The following is a 24,523-nucleotide window of genomic DNA, read 5'->3' as shown; positions in this document are numbered from 1 at the left end:
ACGTCAGCGATATAGGTAGTTCAAAAAATGTTTTTCGTATTGAAACTACATCCTAACTATAACTACATCCTAACTATAACTACAGTAATATATAAAATAACAGTTTTCGATTCAAACCAAGTAATGAATGCATTGTAGCAGTCAATGCATGGATGTGTCCTACATCTGTTGGCCAGCTATTCTCAGATGAGATGGGGTGACCAAAGAGATCAATTGTATATTCAGGCCCTTTGAGAAGAGTTAAGGGGGCATATTTTTCAACTACAATTTACCAAAACAGCTAATGGTTGTACATTTTAACTCGGAGATTGATGCAATTTCGTATCACATAAACAAGCGCGTTACTGCAGTATCCGATAGGGAGCCTCCATAAGACTCTCTCATTGCAGGCCACAAGAAAGTGTGTTTTATCTAGTCCTGGATGTGAGAATTCACAACAGTTGCTCTAGCTTGATCAGAGATTATTTGATGGCAGTGTCCGAGCCTACGAGCTTTATTCCTGCACATATTGTGCTATTCCTTGACCTAGGTCTTGCTATTCGGGCTTGCATGCTGTGCAGCTGCCCTAGGCTATATGTAAAAAATTACTTGCAAAGTGGTGTGTTCCTAGATCAATACGATGAGCCGTGGGCTTTAATGGAAAAAGTTGACGAAAGCAGAGTAAAATTGCAGTCCAAATAAACTTATTGTGTAGTGAGATGGGAAGACTAGTAGTCCATGGTGTCCATTCTAATTCTTGTTGCCGAAGTATGCACTGTGAATTGTACATTTTGAAAGAATTTTTATTCCTGTGTACAATGTTTTAATATCTTTCAAAAGTATATTTAATTGGTATTTATTTTTCAGCGGGATCCCTTACTACTAATGGTACTACCTCAACATTGGTTGAAGAAAATGCTGGCTGTACAAGAACTAATGGTGAAAGACAACAGGCTGCAATCTCTCCCTATTATGAAAGAAAAAACAGCAACAGTAATGATTACAACCAACAGTTGGCAGCATTGAACTGCTCTGTGCGGGACTGGATAGTGAAACATGTAGACACAAATCCACTTTGTGATCTTACACCTATTTTTAGAGACTATGAAAAATATTTGGCTAGTATTGATAAAAAATATGGAAGCAGTACTGAAAGTGGTTCTGAAAGTGATGGTGGAAACCAGTCTGTAAAGGCAAAATCCGTTGCTGCATTTAGCACATCTCAGACTGAGCAGGGATCAACTTTTTCATTCAGCAAAGAAAATTCTTCAACCAAACAATTTCAACCAATACCTGAGAAGAAAGCAGAGTGTTTAGGAACGTCATCGAAGATTTCATTTAACTTTGGCCAGAAAGTTGACAGTTCTGTTTTGAGTTCACTTGCTTCAGGTCCTTCAAATCCTTTCTCCTTCTCATCAGGGGATCAACCAGAACCGGTCACTCCAAAGTTTTCAATGAAAGTCCCGGGATCTCAAGGCGAGAGTGGTACAGTTGATCAGGGTAACTATGAATATATATTCATTTAATTAGAAATCCAAGTAAATGGTTTGCCATGCCAGATGTGTCCAAGATGGCTTTAAAAATATTTTTTATAAACCGCTGCTGCACTTTTTTTTAATAGCACTGACTAATCGTATAACCATATCACTGTTGTCTTTATTTATGTTCCCCGAATGCTCAAAAGTAGGACCAGAAATATTAGCATGAAGCTTTGAAGGAAGTAATCTAAACCCGTACCATAATGTATGCTCACTCTTATACAGAAACTCCAATGCCTTCCCATATGTCCTCGTGGCACCTTGCTTGTAATATTTGCACTTCGACCAAGCAAAGGTTTGGAACTTGTCACTGGTTAAAATTTTGACTCGTAGCTGCTGCAGGCAATTTCAGTACCTGCCTTTGTGGCAGAGAAAGTGCATCCAGTAATCTCATGTCGGACATGCGCAACAGTGGCTGGGTGTTGGTTTTATTGCCAATTACAAGTTATGTAACATGGAGGTCCAGCTTCTCAAAGTCCCAGAGATAATTTCTAGTTCAAAAGAATGCAGTATATAATGCTGTCCTAAATGAACAAAAGATAGCTGTGCAGAGTAGAATGGTGCTAACCTATTTCTGGCTTCTTTGTGCACTTTTGCATATGCAGCTCTGAACCACTCCTTCCCCGGCTTGTTAGCCTGTAGCAGGAGGGGAGAAACTACTTTTGTAAGACTTTCTAGTACTTAAAATAGGATAACTTCAAAGGGACACAGTGAGAACTGTAGGTTGGGTTTGTCTATTATCCGTCTTTAACTTTAAGTATTTGTAACCAGAAAATTAATGAGTAGTAACTGAATGCTACCATTATTGCTTGTTATGCAACAGGTTTCTTACCACTGGCAAATTCAGATGGATCCTGCTTCAAGAAAATAATTCTAGTAATTAAATCTTTTTTTATGAAGATGAAAGTTGAAATGATTATCAATTCTCTTCCAGGGGATCTTCATTAATAGTCATTAGCATTAGAATATTCCCGCCCATGCGCGGGACCCCGGAAACACTATATTATATGTGCCATATATATATATATATATATATATGTGTATATATATATATATATATATATATATATATATATATATATATATATATATATACAATAGCAGCCTACTAAACAGAGCTGAATCGTGCTGTAGAGAATTTCCACCATACATGAAAAAACATGCATTAGAAACATGAGAAACCACAATAAAGTTTGTTTTAGAACTGTTTTAATACTCAAACAGTAGAAATTCTTATAAAACACTGAAAGCATAGGAAGCTCCCAGGCTGCATTGCAAATTCCCAGTCTAAAAAGACTGAAAAGCTAACCTGCAGCTGAATGCAATAAACTGACACCGTGCCTTTAAGGCACCCATGACCCCCAACTTCCCATCATGCCCCAGGGGTGACAGGTCAGTTGTTCTTTCCGGCTCCTTCAGGAAGGATCCTGGCAACACGACTCCACTCATTTCTGTTTTTTCTGACAGATATTTTCTTCTCTTTTCACAGTTTTTTGACTTTTTACATCTTGTCAAGTAAGAATCTGTCTTTTATTGAGTTTAGTGGGTATTTTCTACTTTGAAATGCCTTCCATTTTTGACAACTGCCCTTCTTGTGGCAACAAGAAGGCCAAGACAGACAGCCATGAAGTCTGTATTCTTTGTCTACCTGAAAATCATGACCCAAAAGCCTGTCCTCACTGCAAAACCCTGTCAGGAAGAACTCTGAAGGACAGGGAGAGGATTTGCATCTATGGCCTAACCCAAAGGTCATTCAGAGGAAGGTCTCCGGTAAGGAAGGCTCCAAGAGGGCTAGAACACCTTCAAAGGATAAGTCTTCACACCCTTCAGCTTCAGCGTCGGGCTCGGCGCTGATGAGAGAACTACCGGTGGGTCATTCATCTAAAAAACGACCTTCGACGGCGGGCTCGCCGTCGAGAAAAAGGGATTCAGGTACGTCGTCGTCTAGAATTACAGACCCTCCGCCATCGTCAACTCGGCGGTGAGGACAAATACCCCTCCGCCGTCGTCAACCCGGCGACGATCGGCGTCGGGGACCAAGACCCCTCCGCCGTCGTCAACCCGGCGACGATCGGCATCGAGGACCATCACACCTCCGCCGTCGTCAACCGGGCGACGATCGGCGTCGAGGAGCAGAGACCCTTCGTCGTCACAACGTTCGGCGTCGAGGGGAGGCTCACCTCCGTCGTCGCAGAGAGCCCAGAATCCTCTGCCGTCAACAACCAGACGTCGATCAGTGTCTAGGAGATCTCCGACGTCTCGTAGGCGTTCGGCGTCGAGGGTGACCAATACCCCTCCGCCGTCGCTGCGTAGACACTCGACGTCGAGATTGACTGCTCCGCCGTCGCCCCAGTGCCGTTCGGCGTAGAGGGCTATGTTGTCGGCTTCACATCACCGCTCTACGTCGAGACCTCACCGATCCTCGCATCGCTCGCCATCGAGGCATTCGACTTCAGAACCGACGTCGAGGCAACAAGAGCGGGCTGGATCGACGTCGAGGAACTCCGCGTCAGGGAGATCCAGAGGGTAGTCGGTGATTCTAATGACTGAATCAGCCTCCTTCCACTCATCCTCGCATTCGTCTGGGCAAGCCGCCTCAAAGTCTAGAAGCCCTGCCCGCAAGTCACCTTTGCGAGACCCTTCTTCTGCAGATGTGAGGTTGTCCCCTAGATGGAGTCTGCCAATGGATCATTGTCGGGATTCAGGAGCTACGAGGCGGATGCAAGAATACGCCAGTCCTACACACACGGGTCTCCGCTTCAGAGACTAGTGGAAGAAGTGGACAGACTCAGTCCTCCCAGGCACAGGGTTTAAGCTGAAAGATCACCTACTAGATCTCGTTCCCCCAGAAGGGAGGAACATTCAGGAAGATCACGCGATGGGAGGCACAGTGCTCATCGCAGGAGTAGGAGGACACATCTACTTCTTCTACTTCTTCTACTTCTTCTACCTCCTCTACCCAATCTTCCAAGAGGGATCATTCTCCCACACTTTCGGATAGCCCTATTTCTAGGGTCATACCGGTTGATGACATCAACACTTTTCATGATGTCCTGCAAAGAGGAGCTCAAAAGCTCAACATTGAACTGTCTATTCCACAAGTCACTACGACAGTGATTTTTTTTTTAGACACTCTTCACGTCCTTTGCTGCCATTGGTTCCAAGGATTATGGACCCGGTCAAAGTCATATTCTGGGCTCCAGCGACCATTAAAGCGGTGCCGGCTCGCATCCAGAAAAAGAACAAGCCAGCTACCTCTGACCCGGTCTTTGTCAAGATTGATCCTCCTGCAGACTCAGTGATCGTAGCAGCAGCACGAAAAACACACTCGGTCACTGCTACCTCCTCAGTCCCGCCAGATAAGGACAGCAGATCACAGGACTCGTGGGGTCGTAAGGTCTGTAACTCTGCCGCTTCTACACTGAAGGTCTCCAGTGCAGCTGCACTGTTGGGTAGATATGATAGAGCCTTATGGGACTCCATGGAGCATTTCAAGTCCAAACTGCCGATAGAAGACCAGAAGGACTTTGAAGAGACAATGACAGAAGGCTGTCTGGTAGCGAACCAGAAGATTAGCACGGCTGCGGACGGCGCAACTCTTGCTGCGCATTCATATGCCCATGGAATTTGCGCCAGAAGGTCGTCTTGGTTGCGCCTGACAGGCCTCAAGCCCGATGCACAACAACGCATCTTAAACCTTCCTTTTTCTGGTTCCTCTCTCTTCGGTGAACACACTGACGAAGAGATGAGTAGAATGAAAGCCGAACAAGAAACAGTCAAAGCAGTCGGTTTGGAAAAGAAAAAAGAGTTCAAGCCCCGTTTTAAGACTAACAAGGGCAAAGGGGCAAAACAGCGGGTTTAATCCCCTCAGTGGTCGCAAAACAAGAATCAAGGCAAGACCCAGTTTCGAGGGGGAAAATCCAACCGAGGTAGAGAAGGTCATCAACAACAATCCTCTACATCGAGCAGTGGCTTCCTCTGGCGCCGTTGCCCACTCCAGTGGGAGGAAGTGCTTCACAACATCTGGCAGAGTGGTGCAGCATCACAAAAGATCGTTGGGTGCTGAATATACTGCGCAATGGATACACGCTTCGTTTCCGTGCGCCCTCAAAAAACATTCCTCCAAAGAAATCTCGTCCTTACCAGTTAGATCTACTATGGAAAGAGGTAAACGTTCTTCTTAAAAAAACAAGCTATAGAAGAAGTACCTCCCTCACAAATAGGAAAGGGAGTCTACTCCAGATATTTTCTTGTCCCCAAAAAGGATCAAGAGAACAAGTTCCGTCCCATTCTAGACCTTCGTCTGCTAAACAAGTTCATAGTCTGAGAAGTTCCGCATGTTGGCCTTTCACCAAATCTGTCCACATCTGCAGGAAGGCGATTGGATGTGTTCGGTGGATCTGCAAGATGCATACTTTCATATTCCAATTGCACTGCATCATCCAAAGTTCCTGAGGTTTGTGGTCGGCAACAAACACTACCGGTACAAGGTGCTACCCTTCGGGCTCAAATCGGCACCTCGAGTCTTCACCAAATGCATGCCAGTGGAGGCAGCTTTTCTTCACAAAAAGGGGCTCTTTGTCTATCCATACCTAGACGACTGGCTCCTAAAAGGTCCATCTCCTCCACAAGTAGAGAGCGCCTTTCGCCTTTGCCTGCAACAATTGCACAAGCTCGGCCTCCATGTCAACGTGGAAAAGTCAGTCCAACAGCCAACCTAGTCCATCCACTACCTAGGCTCCGTTCTGGACACAAGCTTGGGAAGAGCGTTTCCTTCGGAGGGGAGACTTTTTTCGATGCAACAGAAGTGGAGGATTCTGCTTGAGACCCGAAGTCCAACAGTCCGTCAGGTAGCCTCCCTGCTGGGTTCCATGGCGTCCTGCATCTTCCTCATACCACACGCCAGGCTGAGGATGCGTCCTTTACAACCGTCTCTGGAGGACCAGTGGGACCAATCGACAGGGCGCTGGGAAGACCGGATCAGTCTTTCCCAGGCAGTGAGGATTTCCATCAAGTGGTGGACTCTACCTCAAAATCTGTTGGTGGGAGTTCCTTTTCACCAACCTCTCCTGACTCAGTCAATAGTGACGGACGCGTCTCTTCAAGGCTGGGGGGCACACATGGGCTGCCTTCAAATACAAGGTCAGTGGTCGGCTCAAGAACAGACCTACCACATCAACATGCTGGAGTTCCGAGTGATGCATCTCGCTCTCAAAGCCTTTCTCCCTGCAATCAAAGCCGACTCTGTTTTGGTGCAGACAGACAATACGACCACCATGTTCAACCGGAACAAACAAGGCGGCACACGATCACGACCTCTCGCTCTGGAGTCCCAGGCGATCTGGCACTGTCTTCTCGCTCGGAACCTCTCGCTGGTAGCAGTGCACCTTCCAGGCGAGCTAAACACCAAGGCAGACTCACTCAGCAGGCACTTTGGAGATCAGCCAGACTGGGTGCTAAACGACGAGGTAGTGGCAGAACTTTTTCATTGTTGGGTTCGTCCAACTATAGACTTGTTTTCAGACGACAAAAACAGAAAATGCCATGCCTTCGCGTCCAGATTCCACCGCCCAGGGACGCAGGGGAATGCACTCTTGATGGATTGGTCAGGGACATTTGCCTGCGCATTTCCTCCCCTGTCTCTGATTCCGAAGGTGGTTTCCAAGCTCCTCAGATCGGACATGGCGATGAACCTAATAGCTCTGGACTGGCCACGGCAGTGGTGGTACCCGGATCTTCTTCATCTGTCTGTGTGTCCACACAGACGTCTACCTTGCAGGCCGGACCTGTTGAGCAAGATGAGCGGGAGGATTCTACATCCCAACCTCCTCTCTCCGAACTTAACGGCATGGCTCCTGAAGTCCTGCAGTATGGACATGTGAATTTTCCTCCTGATTGTATGCGCGTTTTAAAGTAAGCTAAGAGGCCTTCCACAAGAGCGTCATATGCGTTCAAGTGGAAGAGATTTTCTATTTGATGTAGGGAGAATCATATTGACCCTACTAAAGGGCAGGAGGATGTTATTCTTCCATACCTTCTTTCCTCAGCAACATCTGGTTTGAAGTATGCTTCCATTAGAGTGCACTTGTCAGCCATTGTGGCGTATAGAAAATCACCGAGCCAAAAGTCTTTCTCCCAGATGCAAGTGGTCAAGGACTTCCTCCAGGGGTTAAAGAAAGTCTACCCCCTGTTCGAAATCCTTCTCCTCCCTGGAAGTTGAACCTAGTATTATCCAAGTTGATGGGAGCTCCTTTTGAGCCCATCCACAAAGCAACCTTACAACATTTATCTTGGAAGGCCGCTTTCTTAGTTGCTATCACATCAGCGCACAGAGTAAGCGAAATCCAAGCGTTGTGTACAAAAGAGCCTTACACTGTTTTCCACCACAACATAGTAGTATTAAGGACACATCCATCTTTCTTACCGAAGGTTGTGTCTGATTTTCATATTAATCAGTCTATTTCTCTTCCATCCTTTTTTCCAAACCCTACGACCCCGGCTGAGCGGTCGCTGCAATCTTTGGATCTCAAGAGTGCCTAAATTTTATTTGGAAAACACTAAGAGTATTAGGAAGACGGATCAGCTTTTTGTCAATTATGGTTCCATGAGAACTGGTTTTCCAGCTGCCAAGCGATCCATCTCCAGATGGATCGTCTCCTGTATCAAATTGGCTTATCAGCTAGCGGGCAAGCCCTTATTGTTGACACCTAAGCCACACTCTACTAGGGGGAAAGCGGCCACAGTGGCTTTTCTACATGATGTCCCTATGTCAGAGATTTGCAAGGCTGCAACCTGGAGATCAGTTAATACCTTTACAAGGAATTATTGTCTAGAATCTGATTCCAGGATCAATACTAAAGTAGGGCAGGCCTCTTTGAGGAATCTATTTGGGTAGCCTGCGGCCTGTTCGAGCTTAGTTTTGTCTAAGCTTATCAATGATATACTGTTTTTTATTGATCCTTTGCCCGCAGGGAGATGAGGTGAGGCTCGCTATTCTATTCTAATGCTTATGACTATTGATGAGGATCCCCTGGAAGAGAAGGATTAGTTACTTACCTGTAATCCTAGTTCTCTTCCAGGGGTATCCTCATCAAAGTCATAAGCAACCCTCCCGCCTCCCCGGGCAAAGGACTACTTTAACTTGGAGATATTGTTAACCTGATTGTTTCATGTTTTTTTTTAGTCTCCGCAAAGAATAACTGACCTAACTGTCGCCCCTGAGGCATGAAGGGAAGCTGGGGGTCATGGGTGCCTTAAAGGCACTGTGTCCGTTTATTGCATTCAGCTGCAGGTTAGGTTTTCTGTCTTTTTAGACTGGGAATTTGCAATGCAGCCTGGGAGCTTCCTATGCTTTCAGTGTTTTATAAGAATTTCTACTGTTTTCTGAGCATTAAAACAGTACTAAAACAAACTTTATTGTTTCTCATGTTTCTAATACATGTTTTTTCATGTATGGTGGAAATTCTTTACAGCATGATTCAGCTCTGATGTTTAGTAGGCTGCTATTGCTTATTTATTTATATATATATATATATATATATATATATATATATATATATATATCTATATATATCCAAAAAAAAAAACTTTCAGGCATAGAGTGACGCATAAATTATGAAAAAAAGGAGAGAACTCTGGGTAGTTCTCAAGTTTAGGTGGAAAGCAGCCCCTGTTAGAGCACTCTCAACACCAGCGACACTCTAGATCTGCTCACCTCAAATGTCTGTTTTTCTATCAAAGTTTTTAAGCATAGGACTAGTACAGTGCTGTCCTTGCTGAGCTGTACAATTACAAAAGCCATTTATCACTCCAGGCACAATATTACAGCTTTGAATTGGTGAAATACCAACTCAAGCCAACCTGAAATGAGAAAGCAACCCCTGACAGTGTTTCGCTCTAATTAGAGATCTTCATAGAGGTATAGCTTTGTCCAGACACAAGGGAGCACCCAGTATTAAGTCAAAACAAAACCCTTTCAGGCATAGTGACGCATAAATTATGCAAAAAAGGAGAAAACTCTGGGTAGTTCTCAAGTTTAGCTGGAAAGCAGCCCCTGTTAGAGCACTCTCAACACCAGCGACACTCTAGATCTGCTCACCTCAAATGTCTATATGGTTATATATATGTGGGGCACATATAATATAGTGTTTCCGGGGTCCCGCGCATGGGCGGGAATATTCTAATGCTTATGACTTTGATGAGTATACCCCTGGAAGAGAATTACAGGTAAGTAACTAATCCTTAATGTTTATTCGATTTGTGACACCAGCCATAAAAGAGATTGTGTAAAAATACGATAAAACACATAAAATCTTTATATAAAAAAAACAAAGTGGAATGATCACATATACACAAGTTAAGGGTTACAATTAGTGTATATTAGCTCCATCAAATGGCCATCGTTCCATAACTCACTACAGGTAGACAATAATTCTAATGATTGCAGGAAAATAAGTGGCAGTCTATAGTGTGTAAAAATGTAGTAATGTTTTAAAAAAATATGACCTATAGATTTTATCAAGTTACAGAAAAATAAAGTGTTAAGTACTTTGTTTAGAACAGCCACCACATGCGAAAATTAAGTTGCTCCTGTGCCACTAACCTGTCTCCAGGAAATCAATCATAAAAAGTCAAATAAAATGTCTAATCTGAAACAAGTCAGTATGATGGTATGACAGTCACAAGATATGACTAAATGGCCACAAACTGTAGCTTTTCTAGATTCTCTGTGATCTATTCATCTTTGGCTTGATTTAGCAGACATTTTAATTTAGAATATAAATTGACAGTAGAAGGACCTTCAAAATACAGACATTCATCAAGAAATGGTAACGTTGTTTAAAAAAAAAAAAATCAAGCCAAAGAATATTAAAAAACGTAATGAAAGGAGAAACCGTCCAATATGAGTGTCGCCTCAGATTTAAACCGGACGGAAAGCCATAACTATGTAGGTCATGTTTTATGGTGTCTTCATATGCGCCAACACGACTACTTTATAACACATTTAAGTAGTAGTAGTACTGTGAGGAACGGCTACCAGTTTACTTTAAGAAGGAATATTCTTCCTTTTGTAATTTGCCATCCTCAATATAACCCCGTAGACCTGCATCATAAGTTGCAGCTGATAGTTTTATAAATAGTACACATCACTCTGGTATGTTTGGATCCCAGCTAAGTTGCAAATCTAAATAGTGACTGTGGTTTGGGAAATTGTGTTCTTATTTTCCTTAAGTACACAATTTCCTGTGGATTCAAATTGTATACCCAAGTATAAGATGATATTCACTCTAGCGATCTCAACAACATTCATAGAATGAGGGCGTATTTTGGCTACTTCTTTACAACAGATCATTGTAAAAGGTTTGCTTAATTTTCAATTTAAATCTTAGTGTTCCCTAAAAAAGTAAATGCATCTAAAATCTTTTGTAAACCATTAGCCCTTCTAGGCATCAGGACAGGGTTGTTCCCATATAAGGTGAGAATCGTGTCGATACCAACCATTGGCATGTTGGAGCATTCTTTTGCTAGGAGTTTTTCTAGACTATTACAAATGGTTTAAATTATAAAGGGGGCCAGAAACGCCCTTGACTGATACAGCTATCAACCATAAAGGGATTTGTACCATCCTGTTGGGCATTTAATTAACTTTAGAAGTGGCATTCTGATACAGTTGGTTTAAGAGATTGATAATGGCTTCATCTACTCCTAAGTACTTCTTGTATGCCACAGTTTGGCGTGAATCACAGTCTAATGCATTTATGAGGTTAATAAAACTAATATGTAAAAAGCCCTTCTTGGCCCTGGTGTATTTTCCAATAAAAAGATTCAACCCAAATTGTGTCGGCCAAAACTAGAATCTTTCTTGGCCCATTCTTCCAATTACTCTAGTAAAATTCTTCCTAGCAATTTAACTGAGGAGTGTTCGATTTGGGGCGTCTCTAGTTGGCAGAGGTAGGTACATTTGGCCAAATAGGGACCAATGCGACTAGTCAGGGTAAGGGGGTACACTCCGAAAATAACCCCTGCTCATCCCCTTGGTAGGATGGCACGAGCAGGCAGGCTTATCTCCGAGACAGTGTGTAAAGCATTTGTGAACACATACAGTAACAACACTACAGATGGACACCACCCAAGTTGTAGTATAAAAATAAGTATTTTTATATAGACCTAATACAAGACCAAAAGACAAAAATCCACCATACTGTACTATAAAATGGTTGAATTAGCTTAGTTCTCTTTAGATGTAAAATGGGACACTTTAAGTTCAATGTACCTTTATATGCGTAACGCTATACAACGAAAGTGTTTCAGTGAAGGTGATGTGTCTGTTTTTTACACGCAAGAACGGTGAGGCGTCAGGTCCCTACTGCTGCGTAGGGGATGCGTAGGTTCATCTCCACGTGGGGAGGTGATGCAGAAGTGTGGAATGGCGTCTGTGCGACAGCCCGTGGGAGCAGCAGACGACTCAAGAATTTCGGCAGCCTCCGGGTGATGCATATTAAAGAACATATTCCCGGGAGATTGATTGTGGCAAAGAAGGCAGGGACGAAATACTTGAAGCCTCCTCGCGTGGTACATATTTGTTTATACTGATGAAGGCAGTGCATTCTAAAGGCTACGCCCTAATTCATGTGGATAGCCTCCACATAAGGCAATAATCTGTGGAAATTTCTCACAAAGGAATAGGTACAGCATACTTGTTATGCCTATATAAAAGCCCTAGTCCTAATGAGGCCCGCAAGTTAATGGGCTGAAACGCATCGACAATTTGGATATGGACACCCTATGAATTGATATTCATCGACAAATAATAATCAGCAGTGGCTAAAGAATAAGGATCAAATAAGGATCTCTCAAATACTGCGGTGATAAGGTGTACCTGTTTAATTAGGAATGCTCTTTTGATAATAGGGGATAGAGAATCCATCTAAACAGTAGGGGCTATAAGAAATGAGTGAATGCTTAACCTATTATTTCCAATGCTTTGTAGATATTTGTGTATGTTGACTGTATTGGTTTGTAAATAGTGTAATATATAAGTTTATACTATATAAAAAAAAAAAGTGAAGTAAAAAATTAATATACAAAATATTTGATAATAAAATAAAATTTCAAAAAAGGAAGACATATCCGGTGAATACAATTTGTTTATTGAGGTAATGGCCGGCAACTGACTTATTAGAATTGTAGAGATTTAATCTAGAATAAGAAATAGGGTCAGATAGGTAATTTATAAACCTGTTTGAGGATTTTTGCATCAAATTGGTCCCACAGCATCATACTTTTGCTTATGCGTTGGTTTCTTACTGCGCTTCCATAACGATGCAGCCCGCAACGCTGTGATGCGATGAAGATCCGGTGCAATGAAGCAAAATGGTGTCCTCGTCTTGATGCGACAACGATGCGTGCACGTCCGAAGGCGGTGCGGCGACTCAATGATTCTTCTGAGCCGCGACGCGTCATCGACACTCTGCTCCTGGTGATGCGAGGCGGTTCGGGTGATGCGATTGTGACAGCGACGGCACGCTTCTCCGGCGATGCGACTGCGTCTGCTGCGACAGCGACACTCTTGTCCTGTGATGCGATGACAACGGCTGCGGCGGCGACACGCTTCTTCGTCCTGAGTTGCACTTCCAGCTCCCTGCGACACGCAGTCTAACAGAAGGCCCAGCTCAACAGCAGGCACTTCAATTCCCAGCAAGGGAAGGCAGGGGAGCTGGTTGGTGAAGTCTGTTGTCCCTGAGACTTCAGCAGGAGGCAAGCTCTATCTCAAGCCTGAGGAGATCCTTTACAAGTTGATTTTAAAGTAGCACAAAGTCCTTTATCCTTTCTTTGGCAGTCGGGCAACCACTGCAGGCCAATCCCCCCCCAAACAACACTCAGCTTAGGGAAAGTCTCTTCAGTTTCTCTGGTTCCTCTCCTCAGCAAAGGTTCTTCTTGTTTCCCAAAAGTGATCTAAAGTTCTGGGGTCTGTGTCCCCATATTTATACTAGCAAATCCTTTGTCTCTGGAGGCAGAGAGTGTCTGTGCCTAGTCCAAACCAGTTCTGTGCAGTCCTGGAGTACTTTATTGACAAGACTACTCCTTTCCTTTTAGGGTGTGTGCCAGGGACATCAGACGCACCACAGGAGGAGGAGCCAGCATTGTGGAAGGCAGGCACATCCATATTCAGGTCCCAGGTGCAACTCCTCCCACCCATCTACATGCAGATGGCTCTATTCAGCCCTGTGCTGACTCACCCTGTCTCTTGGAATCCCCCAGCCCATGTCACTCAAACTCCAGACAAGGATTACACAACCTAGCAGAGACAGGCTTGAATAGTTAGGCACGAAAATACCCACTTTCTAAAAGTGGTATTTTCAAACACATAATGTTAAAACCAACTTCACTAAAATATGTAATTTATCATTCTGAGTTATGGCATTCTAAACTCTAATTTCTACCTAGTTCGCAGAGTCAGTTAGGATTATTCAAATTGCCCATTCTGGCCTTTGGGGAACAGGTAGCCTTGCTATAGTGAAAAAACGACAATGGCTGTAATTCACTATCTAGACATGCCACACACATCAGGGCATGTCCTACCTTTTACCTACAATGCACCCTGCCATTGGGCCTACCATAGGGGTGACTAATATGCAGAAAAGGGAAGGGTTAGGGACTGGCAAGTGGGTGCACTTGCCCAGTCAACATGGAAGTACCAGACTGCACACAGGCTCTGCAATGGCAGACCTAAGACACACTTTACAGGCTGCTTCTTTGGGTGGCACAACCAGTGCTGCAAGCCCGCCAGCGGCATTTGATTTACCAGCCCTGGGCACCCACAGTGCACTGTACTAGGGTCTGACAGTAAATCAAATAAGCCAATCATGGAGTCACTAATCCATACATCAATTTAGCACTGATTAGCAATGCTAAAGTGCCCAGAGTCATAAAACCGACCAAAACAGGTCAGACAAAATACAGGAAGAAGGCAAACAGTTTAGGGATGACCCTGGAAAAAGGGCCAAGTCCACCAAGGAGTCAGTCAAGCGATTACTTATTGGGTCTGTATCTCCCTTAAAAAATGGGGATTATTATTGATTTGAACCAAGTAGAAGGAAAGTCTCCACCCCCTACAGACATTAAGACATTGGTTAGATCAGTGCCCAGACTTGTCCTTTTCTTATAAATGTCCAAAGGTACACATCTGGACCTGCCTCCTTCCCAAGGCTGCTCTTCAGGTAGTTGAAACAGTATGCACCTTGTTTCTACGCCTAAACCTATGCTTTGGCGTGCTATTGTGTCATTCCCATCTTTGCTGGGATCAAGATATTGCTATAATGTTTAACCCAGAGCATTGCTAGTATAAATCCATGAAGGTGCTGTTCACTCTGCAAAATACAGAGAAATAATGTATTGTCTTTGAAAATGCTTGCCCTAACTAAGTTCTTCCACATTAAGCTCTGATATTTATTTTCCCGGTTTGTAATGCTCATTTATACCTTGATGTGCAAGTTGAGACCAGGACTTTATGCCTTGGAATTAAATTCAAGGCATCCTTTAAATGTTTATGTGCCAGTCTACAAGTTAGATCAAGCCAACCTCACAATTGACTCTTACTAACATCTTTGCATTTATTGAACTGGTCTTTGATAAGACGCATAAACTGATATAGAAGAAGCTCTGATCCTGGCCACACTCACATTATCCTCAAGACATGTCAAAATAGCATTTATTGTGAGGAGAACTAATGTTGATGGGAACTTTGTGAGATTGAGTCCAGATCATTGCATTAGGACTCTATTAGGCCTGACAGTCTCCTCATTTTCCAGTAGTTCAGGGTCATTAGCCTTGATAAGAGCTATACATAGTTCTACCACAATCTGGTTATGATAGCTCAGGAAATTTGGAATGACTGTGCAGCCACTGACTCCAACATTTGATCAATTGTTCTTGTGATCCCTCTACCATAAGAATGGGTTTAGGTGTTGTGCAACATATGTCTACAGCAAAATTAAATAAATGACTAAAAATGATTTACTACCTTGTCACATAAGTTAATACAAAATGAGAGATGTCCGATTATCCTCTATTTCACAGACCACCTTTGAGGGAAAACAGCATAAATGGGCATTAAAGTCCCCAGCTCAAGCAACATAAATATATTCTCTATTAATTATTCATAACCCTAGCTCAACATTAATACCCAGGCACAAAAACTGATGGCATGGGTGATGGGTGAGGAGAGTAAGTCCAGTTCGGTAAATAAAATGGAGACCAAAATAACTAGATTGCCGTTCCCCTCTTCCTGAACTAGAAGGGGTTGCTGCAGTGTGGTAATGTAGTGTAGTTCCTATATTCCCAATAGGCTCTGCGCATTGGAATAATATATCCTATAGTTTAGACGTAGGACAGAGGGCGACTAGGTCTCTATCGAATATATTAGACTTAATTGTGAGTGCCAGCTAGCTCAAAGGTCACTAGAAACTTTCTCGAATTCACAAGAAAGGATTACTTTCTGACAACTGCATTAATATGACGACTTTGTTCACCCAAGATAAAACTGATCATTAGAGTCGTGGAAACAATAGATAGATATTTCACTCAGTCAATCGTGCATGCTTCGTTTCACCAGAGGTGAAGAGCAATAGATAGGCGGGCGTTTTCAATAAAAGCATTTATTGAACAGTCTTCTTTCTCTAGCATAAGAAATGAACTGCTACAATCGTAAAACTGGTTGTAACAAATAACGCATATTGTATAAATGTAGAATAAAATAAAACTGTAAGAGCATTGTACGGTTCCTAAACCATCGATAAATACATACATAAATAACAGAGGCTAAATGTACTCAACTGGTGCTTCTAAAATACGCCTACCCCGGTGTACCTAACCTAAGCTTAGTATGAGGGAAGAAGTAAGTGAGGTGTAGCATAAATGTAGTATTCTTTTGCCAAGAATCTGTCCAAGATTTCTCTTAGGGTCTAATCCGCTCCGTACCTTACTTTAGAATGGAGAAGGTCAGGCTCAGGACTCGATTTCCCAGCAACCCGCAAGGGTAGCCTGGAAACACTGGAGCTGGATTTCTCGGCAGGAGAAAAGACAGCGTCTCTCTCAGTGCGTCTGCTGGAGGGTCGGCTTCCTTCGGCACTTGCTGTCGCAGGATGCGTCGGTTAAGTAGATAGTCGAACTGCTCCAAACCACTGTGTGTTTGCTAAGGCAAGTGTGGGCATATTTATACCTTGAAGTTGCCGAGTTTGACGTAAAGGTGGACATAATAACGTCATCAACGAGTCCCAGTTCTTTGAAAACTCCATGAGTTCTTGGACAGGTCAGTTCTTGAGCAAGGGAAAATCCCTAGCTGTTGAAGCAGTTTTCCAAGAAATTGTAGTAGATTTTCGGAACTAGTGGAAGTATCCCTGCCGTATTTGGACTGCATGAGCTATGCCTAAATATGGTTATGATTTCTATGCCTATATATACGGATATGGTGATTTATACCTATTTATGGGCATGAATCTGGAAAATTACAATAGGGTCCTAAAATGATACATAACACCCACTCCACGTTATCATGTTCATCTAAGTTCAAGCACTAAAATATATAATCTAGAGCATGTGTTTACAACCCCCCCCCCAAATCATATAAAATGCATTTGAAATGGTTGCCCACAGAAAAAATGAGCATTTTGTACAGTACACATGTAAAGGCAATGATTTCATTGTAAGCATATGATATTATATAATGCTAACCGAATAAATCACAAAATGTACATTTATGAAATGGCTCAAATACAGAAAAAAGGTTGAGACCATCCCATAGCAGAGTATATAAGTTAGTCTGATTTGTGTATTGGGTCAATATTGTTTCTAGGAAGTAGTCGAAGAATTCTTGTTCTCTAAGAATAGTTCTACTTTAAGCAGATTACTTTGTGCCAAAGTTCAGTCTGTTTTGGAAAAAGGTCAAATAAATCTGTAGTGGAAAATAGATTTTCAAACTTTGGAAGCTCTTGTTTTGAAAAAGTGAAGGTCGAATTTCAGAGTTCCAAAAGAACGCTGTGTGCTAATTTAAAAAAATTATTCTCGGTGTCGGGAGAAAACATTGTCATCAAGGCTGGCAAGGAAATCGTCTACCATAGTAGGTGAAAGTTCGACCACTTCATTAAGAAGGTCAATTGTGCACAGATGTGAAGTATCGCCGTCAGCGTCAGCCGCGTTAGCAATGTTCATAGCAGATGGTACCTGTGTGCCTGTTGGTCTGCGTATCTCACCTCCAGTTGGATTTGCCAGTGAGATCTCAATGAATGCTGTCATCAGGATTGGTAGCCTTTGGGGGCAACACAACAACACATGAGCCGTTACCGGACCCAGTAAAGCGTCCGCATCCGTTGGCATAACCAATGGTAGTGTTAGACAGATATCCAACACGCATTCCTCTCCACAAAGCAGGCATCGTAGAACAGGTAAGATACAAACTTGCCAGATTGGTCTGAATGACAGGAACCATGTGGTATTCAGATCTCTCAAACGAGCCAAACCAAGGATCTGTGTTATGCGTTCACGATACCTCATGGCCTGGAGCGCATTTTCTATGCTGACTTGGGTATCGCTGGTGGCCGTATTTGCCATAACGGAGCAGGAGGAATAAAAATAAGATCCCTGCTACGAGTCCCAAAATGAGAGGCACGCCGCTGAACACAGAGTGTACGAAGTTAGGAAAAATGCCCAGGACTGCTTCAAAAGGTGCTAACAGTCCAGAAAAAATCGTCTTAAATACATGTGCAATACCGCTGGTATCAGACATGTTAAAGATACGACCTAACATTTCTGCGAAATGTATTGGGCAGTTTGTTGATAATAATGCATGTATCTCTGCAGAGGACCTTGCAACTTGCAGATCATACATCTCTGGACGAGGTCAGTGGCACAGTTTTTTTTCAAAAGAATGGCTTTCATTCTGCTTAAAGTATCAATTCGTATAGAAGATATGTTCAGTGAAGGCCATAGTGGCGACTCCCCGTCAGTCTTGGTTTTAGGAAACAATACTTGCATACAACAAGTGACCCTGGTTGACACACTAACGAGATAGCCTATTCCTGGCATCATTCCACAAGAGCTGTGATTATTTAACATAATGTAACTAACATTGGAAAGCTGCCTAAAAATTGGATCGATCACCACTGTGGGCGAACCTTGCAGGTGGCAAGAAAGGTTATTGGAAGAACCCTCGCAGGCTCCGTGTAAATAAATACCTTGACACAATAGTGTCCCGCTTAGTGAGTTTTCACAATTTTTACCACTAAGAAATACCTCCTTTCCCCCACTCCAACTTTTGTGTGTGTATGGTAAATCCCAGGTCGACTTAATGTATTCTTTATCCAACCTTTCATACAGGCCTGCTGTTATGTGTTTTAAGCAATATTGAAACTGGAAAGTCGTCACTTGTATTGTGATGGTGCCATGTATTATCCATTCAACTGAGGGTTTCTCAGAAACAGTCAATGGTAATCGCTCCAGTTTTTCTATGCTCAGCACCATATAGTCTGCTCCCCTCTGTGCCAACGAGATTTGTTTATCTGTAAGGTTAAACACAGTAAACAATGACTTAGTGTTGGTTAAACGCCAAGGCACATAGCCAGAACAAAGGTTTTGCAACGTCCAGCCTAACAGTACTATAGAACGTAATTGAGACTGGCCATGTTGTAACATCAGCAAGTCCTGTTCCATTATATCTATGGCAGAGGATACAATGCTGTCCAAAGAATATATTCTGGATGACAGGAGTTGTTAACCCATTGTCAACTACAGAGTGATTTCTCTAAGTTACTACGATCAATTTCTCGTATTCTTTCAGCTGTTTAAATTTGCGTGACTTTCCATGCTTCATTGCATGCAGGGTATATACCAGCATATATGACACGTTTGACGTGGATTACGAGGTCCTTGTAAGAAGTCTCTTAAATCAACGCCATCTTTAAGTAAAGTTAAGTGTTATATCTTATGTGCGGATTTTTGTATCCACTCAAGGCACAGTTTTCCTACACTGTAAGTTATTATCCCTGAATGTTGTCTTTGGATATATCTTGGATCTGGCCGAGTTACTGTGAACCCTTGTCTTGTTCAGGACTCTATCTTGACAGTTATTCGTGTCTGGTGGCCTGATTAACAATTTTTTCCAATCCGGATTTGTTCTCTTTTGTTGTAGAATATAATTTGTCTACCAAGAAACAAACATTTAGAAAGAGGGTCCAGAGGCTAGATTAACGACCCTGTTAGATATGTGCCCCAGTACTATGCATAAACAACAAAAGAGAATATCTGAGGGTCAAAAAGTGAAATACTGATGTGTGTAATGGTAGGTACAATGAAGTTAGGTTGGAAAAAAGTGCAATAAGTGCTACAAAGCAACACAATCCCACAGTTGGGAAAAAGTGCCCATCAGTTCCCAAACGGTTCCGCCCTAGTCATCATTTGGGCTCTCCTTACCCAGGAGAAAGTTTTTTGTTTTTTGTTTTTGTGTGTGTGTGTGTGTATGAGTCACTTAATGTTGTTGTAACAATTGGACTCAATATAGATGATACATTAATTATGTGATGGGTGGAACCAAGATGGTTATAGTTGTAGTAAATATGGGTAACTGTTTTGCAGTGCTTGAATGTGAATAAACGTGAAGTGCATTAAAATTAGGTAGAGATGAATAGAAGGAAGTTAATTTTAATGGTTTCTCTCAACTCTCCCAATATTAAAATGTATAGATGAGAATCAACTGGCAGATTTAACAGAATATCCACCTGCAAGTAGGGTCCCTACTTGCAGGTGGATATTCTGTTATTCTACAACTATAACCATCTTGGTTCCACCCATCACATAATTAATGTATCATCTATATTGAGTCCAATCGTTACAACAACATTAAGTGACTCATACACACACAAAAAAAAACTTTCTCCTGGGTAAGGAGAGCCCAAATGATGACTAGGGCGGAACCGTTTGGGAACTGATAAGCACTTTTTCCCAACTGTGGGATTGTGTTGTTTTGTAGCACTTATTGCACTTTTTTTCCAACCTAACTTCATTGTACCTACCATTACACACATCAGTATTTCACTTTTTGACCCTCAGATATTCTCTTTTGTTGTTTATGTATAATTTATGTCTACCTCCTCATCCGAAGTTAAATCACTATCAGGTGTGGGCTTAGGTATGGACGGTTTGTTTAAATCTTTTATTTTAGCAATGCCAAGACTAGATGTCTGTTGAACAGTGTCATTTAAAAATATAATTTGTTCTGGGATGATGCAGGCTCTGAACAAGGCTTCTAAACCTTGTACCTGCCAGTCTTTTGTGCCCCAAACCGTTTTTGTCTCAATGTTGTCTTTCCAAAAGTCAAAGCCTAAGGTGGACAATTGAGCATAAAAGGCAGCAGAATAAATGTGTTTAGTATTTGTCAACATACTTTTCATGCCTGTCTTATTCACATTTTTAAAGTAAAAACTTTCTGGGTTTGTGACATTAAAACCTGTGAAATATGGAAATGTTCTAAGAAATGTTTTAGAACTACTTTTTGGAGGTGTTTGACAATGTTCCCATTGATTATAAGTTAAAACATTTCTAGGATTTGCAGATTTATGCAAGTAATGACCAAAGTGATTAAAACTATAAATTTCTTCATCATTTGATGAACCTTTTAAGTATTCATGTTTTTGTAAATTTTGCTGACCTTTCTAAGTCTGCCGTCATGTTATTAACCGTTTCAAAATCCCAATCATCAGAAAATGAGCTGGGTGAAATGAAATCACTCAAGGAAACCTTACATTGGTGTGGAATTTTCAGCAGCTCGACAGGGCCATAAATGCCATAATCAGTTGTATCCCGCGCTATTCCACTGGGTAGAGGAACCGTTGTGATGTTTACTGATGACCGGTCTCGTTGTTCACGATGAGATGATTTGTGTGGCTTCAGGAGAAAGTTGATGTTCTTACTTGCTGTGTCCATTTTAATGTGTTTTCCATCTATCAGCTTTCCCAGATTTAAAACAAGAATGAGCCATAGCAGTAGAAAAAATACACCTAACCCAATCCAAAATTCAACCCATGGTGAAACCAGATATGTTTTTGCAAGCTCTTGACCAAGTTCCGTTAATTTTTCCTTAAGTTTTATTTGCTGGTGTAGTTTCAGGTTCACTGGGATCCTCAGAAAAGTTATCAAAGTTGATAAAATAGCCAGAGGCAGTTCTGTCAATAGTTGGTATTGCATCCGGATTATTTGAAATCGCTGGAGTTGCTCGTTCCCTTGACATTTTTGTATAGTCAGATGCTACTTCATTGTAGACTGGAGTTTCTTGACGAACTGTAATTTGGGTTTCAAGAGGCACAAGATCCATGGCTTTGTTGCATAGTCCTTCTTTTCTTACTTTAGAATCTTCAAAGGTGATGAGTCTTTCAGTTTGAACCTCTTGGATGGCAGCAAGATTTGGTCATCTGCTACATCTTGGAAGTCCACTGGGCCTACTACTTATTATCGTGCACATGGTGTGGTTTTACCAGGTCAATGAATACAGACCAGTTCTTCTTTCTTCCAGCAAGGGGCGGCAGTAGCACTGTTCTTGATCCATGGATTGCTAGTACAGGTACTGGATTTCTGTAAGAAGACCCACATTTCTTCTTGTCCGCTATTTTCTCCCCGACTAGATCCCCAACCTTTGGAATCCAGACTGGTCTTGCTGGGACAGGTGGTTTTTCTTCAGTGGTCGTTGGCTTTTCGCTGTTATTGCTTAGACTTCTTGTTTCATTTAAGTCCTGTAAAACAGCCAAACGATCTTTGATATCAGAGGGTTTTTGTTCCACCACTGAAGTGTGACAATCTAGATCTTCAACCAACATTCTAGTACCAAAAAGGATTTCATATGGAGTGATTCCACCCAGAGAATTTCTTGGCAGATTATTAAGACTATGTTGGACACTTATTAGATGTTTGACCCACCTGCCACCCGAGCCTAATACCCTGGCTGTTATAGATTGCTTTATGTCACGACTTTTTCTTTCCACTACAGAATTTCCTTCAGGATGGAATGGACTTGAAAACCGCAATGCATCGCCCAGTTTGGCCATGGCCTCCTTGTAAGCTCGAGAGCTAAAAGCAGGATCCTGGTCAGAATGTAGCGTGCCGATTGCGTATGTGCCGATAAAGACTCTCAAATCTTTTGTAACAGTTCGGGCGTCAGCCGAGCTCTGAGGCCACATCCAAATGAATCTTGTCTTAATATTTGTGGGACTGCAACAGTCCATTCGGACGTCAACAATTAGATAGCCTTATGCTGTCTAACAGTGGTGTCTGTACTGGGCTGGCTATGCTGTAGTCAGGAATCTGGTGGTGTTCAAAGCTGTGGTATTTGTAACAGTCATCGCAAATAATTCCGAATTCGTATACGTGAGCTTTGATCCCTGGCCACCAGTACATCTCTTCTAATTCTAATAGAGATTTAGAGATCCCTTGATGTATCAGACCCTCTCCCATATGTGCTTCATGAATCCGAGCAACTCTCCGGTTCCTGTTTGGAATTACCGTATCCCCACTCGAGGGATTGGAGCAAAAGGAACAGAGTTTGCAGCAATTATGTATGTATATTTGAGTGGATAATTTAGAGGGAACGTGGCTCCGCTGCCTTTGCTCGTGGCATTGACAGCGAGCATGGTTTCACTGTCTATCGTTGTTTTCGAATGATTGATTGTAGCTACGGAAGCCGTTTGCACCGCTGCCTTTGCGGCTTTATCAGCCAATTAATTCCCTTCAACGTGAACGCCATCACGCTGATGACTCAGTGTATGGATCACGTGAGTCTTTTGTAGTTCTTTCTGCAAAAGAACTACTTGTTCCCAAAGCATTTTATGCTTGATTGTGCCACCTTTTGCGTCTTTAAAGCCATTTTGAACCCAGTTCTGCAGATCTTCATTGTAAGACTGGACTCAGTAATACGAATCGCACACTAAGAGTGTGGGGAATTCGCGATCGATATTTTCAAGCGCCATTTTGAAAGTTTGGAGTTCAGCTCGCTGAGCTATACAGTCTCCTAGAGATTGAGTTTTTGTGACCATAGGTCGGAATTTACCATCGTGCCAGCGACCTTTAACAACCGCGCACGAAGCACTATAAGCTTGTTTTCCCCCAATAGCGGGCTGTGCTGATCAGTCTGTATAAATTATACATCCGTAATGTTCTAGAGGCAGAATCTCAGTGTGCAGAGGACATTCTTGTTTGTATTATAAAAATTCTTGAGTTTTCAAGTAGGGATCAAAAACGTATTCAACGTCTGTTGCAGCAAGATACTTAACCCATTGTATCCATCTTGGATGTAAAGCCTTTGGATTCGGAATGCTTGCTTTTGTCACTGCCTCCAAGGCTAGTACTGGTGTAACGACCATTATGCGTTTTCCCTGTGCGAGGGCTCTTTTGCTACTGCAGTTTGAACCGCTGTCAGAATGTTTTCTGTTGGAGTGAATTTCATTTCAGCTTGTGTGTACAAGTGTGATTTGTAAGCTATTGGTACCTTTTCACCTTCATTAAAGGTTAGGTATGTGAATCCGCATCTCCCTAGGATGATTCGGATTACAAGGTTGCGTATATTGTCACGTGTTTGTAAGTGTTTTGTTGCCAACATATCTATTTGTACTGAACGCAAATTTTCTGTTTGTTTTTGAGTCCAATTAGTTGGTTTGAATTCAGGTTTTATTAGTTCATAGAGATGTTTAACCCTTTCTGCGCAATTCAAAATGTAAGTTCTTCTGAAGTTTAGGAATCCTAGAATTGACCAAGTTTTTCAGCGTTTTTGGAGGTTGGAGCACCGCACATTTTTCTAAAAAGTTTGCTGCTAGGCTTTTGCCTTCACTTGAAAGTTTGTATCCCAAGAATAGGACGTTGAGGTGGGCAATTCTTGATTTTTCAAAGTTGAATTTATACCCTTCGGAGGCAAATCCAAGTATTATGGTGTTCACCCTGTTCAAGTGCCTTTCCAAATCATCATCATCATC

At 42.3% G+C, this 24,523-nt stretch overlaps 1 protein-coding gene across 1 annotated transcript in view; it reads left to right on the top strand.

Moving 5' to 3' along the window:
* Window positions 1-24,523, top strand: part of NUP50 (nucleoporin 50) — a 129,428-nt gene that overhangs the window by 46,970 nt on the left and 57,935 nt on the right. Inside the window, exon 5 of the mRNA XM_078673839.1 lies at window positions 847-1,479. Coding sequence (XP_078529965.1) covers window positions 847-1,479 — 633 coding nt within the window. The remainder of the gene's footprint in view (window positions 1-846; window positions 1,480-24,523) is intronic.

This window comes from Lissotriton helveticus, chromosome 1_1, assembly GCF_964261635.1.
Source record: "Lissotriton helveticus chromosome 1_1, aLisHel1.1, whole genome shotgun sequence".
Classification (NCBI taxonomy): Eukaryota; Metazoa; Chordata; class Amphibia; order Caudata; family Salamandridae; genus Lissotriton; species Lissotriton helveticus.
This window is presented reverse-complemented; position numbering and strand designations above follow the sequence as displayed.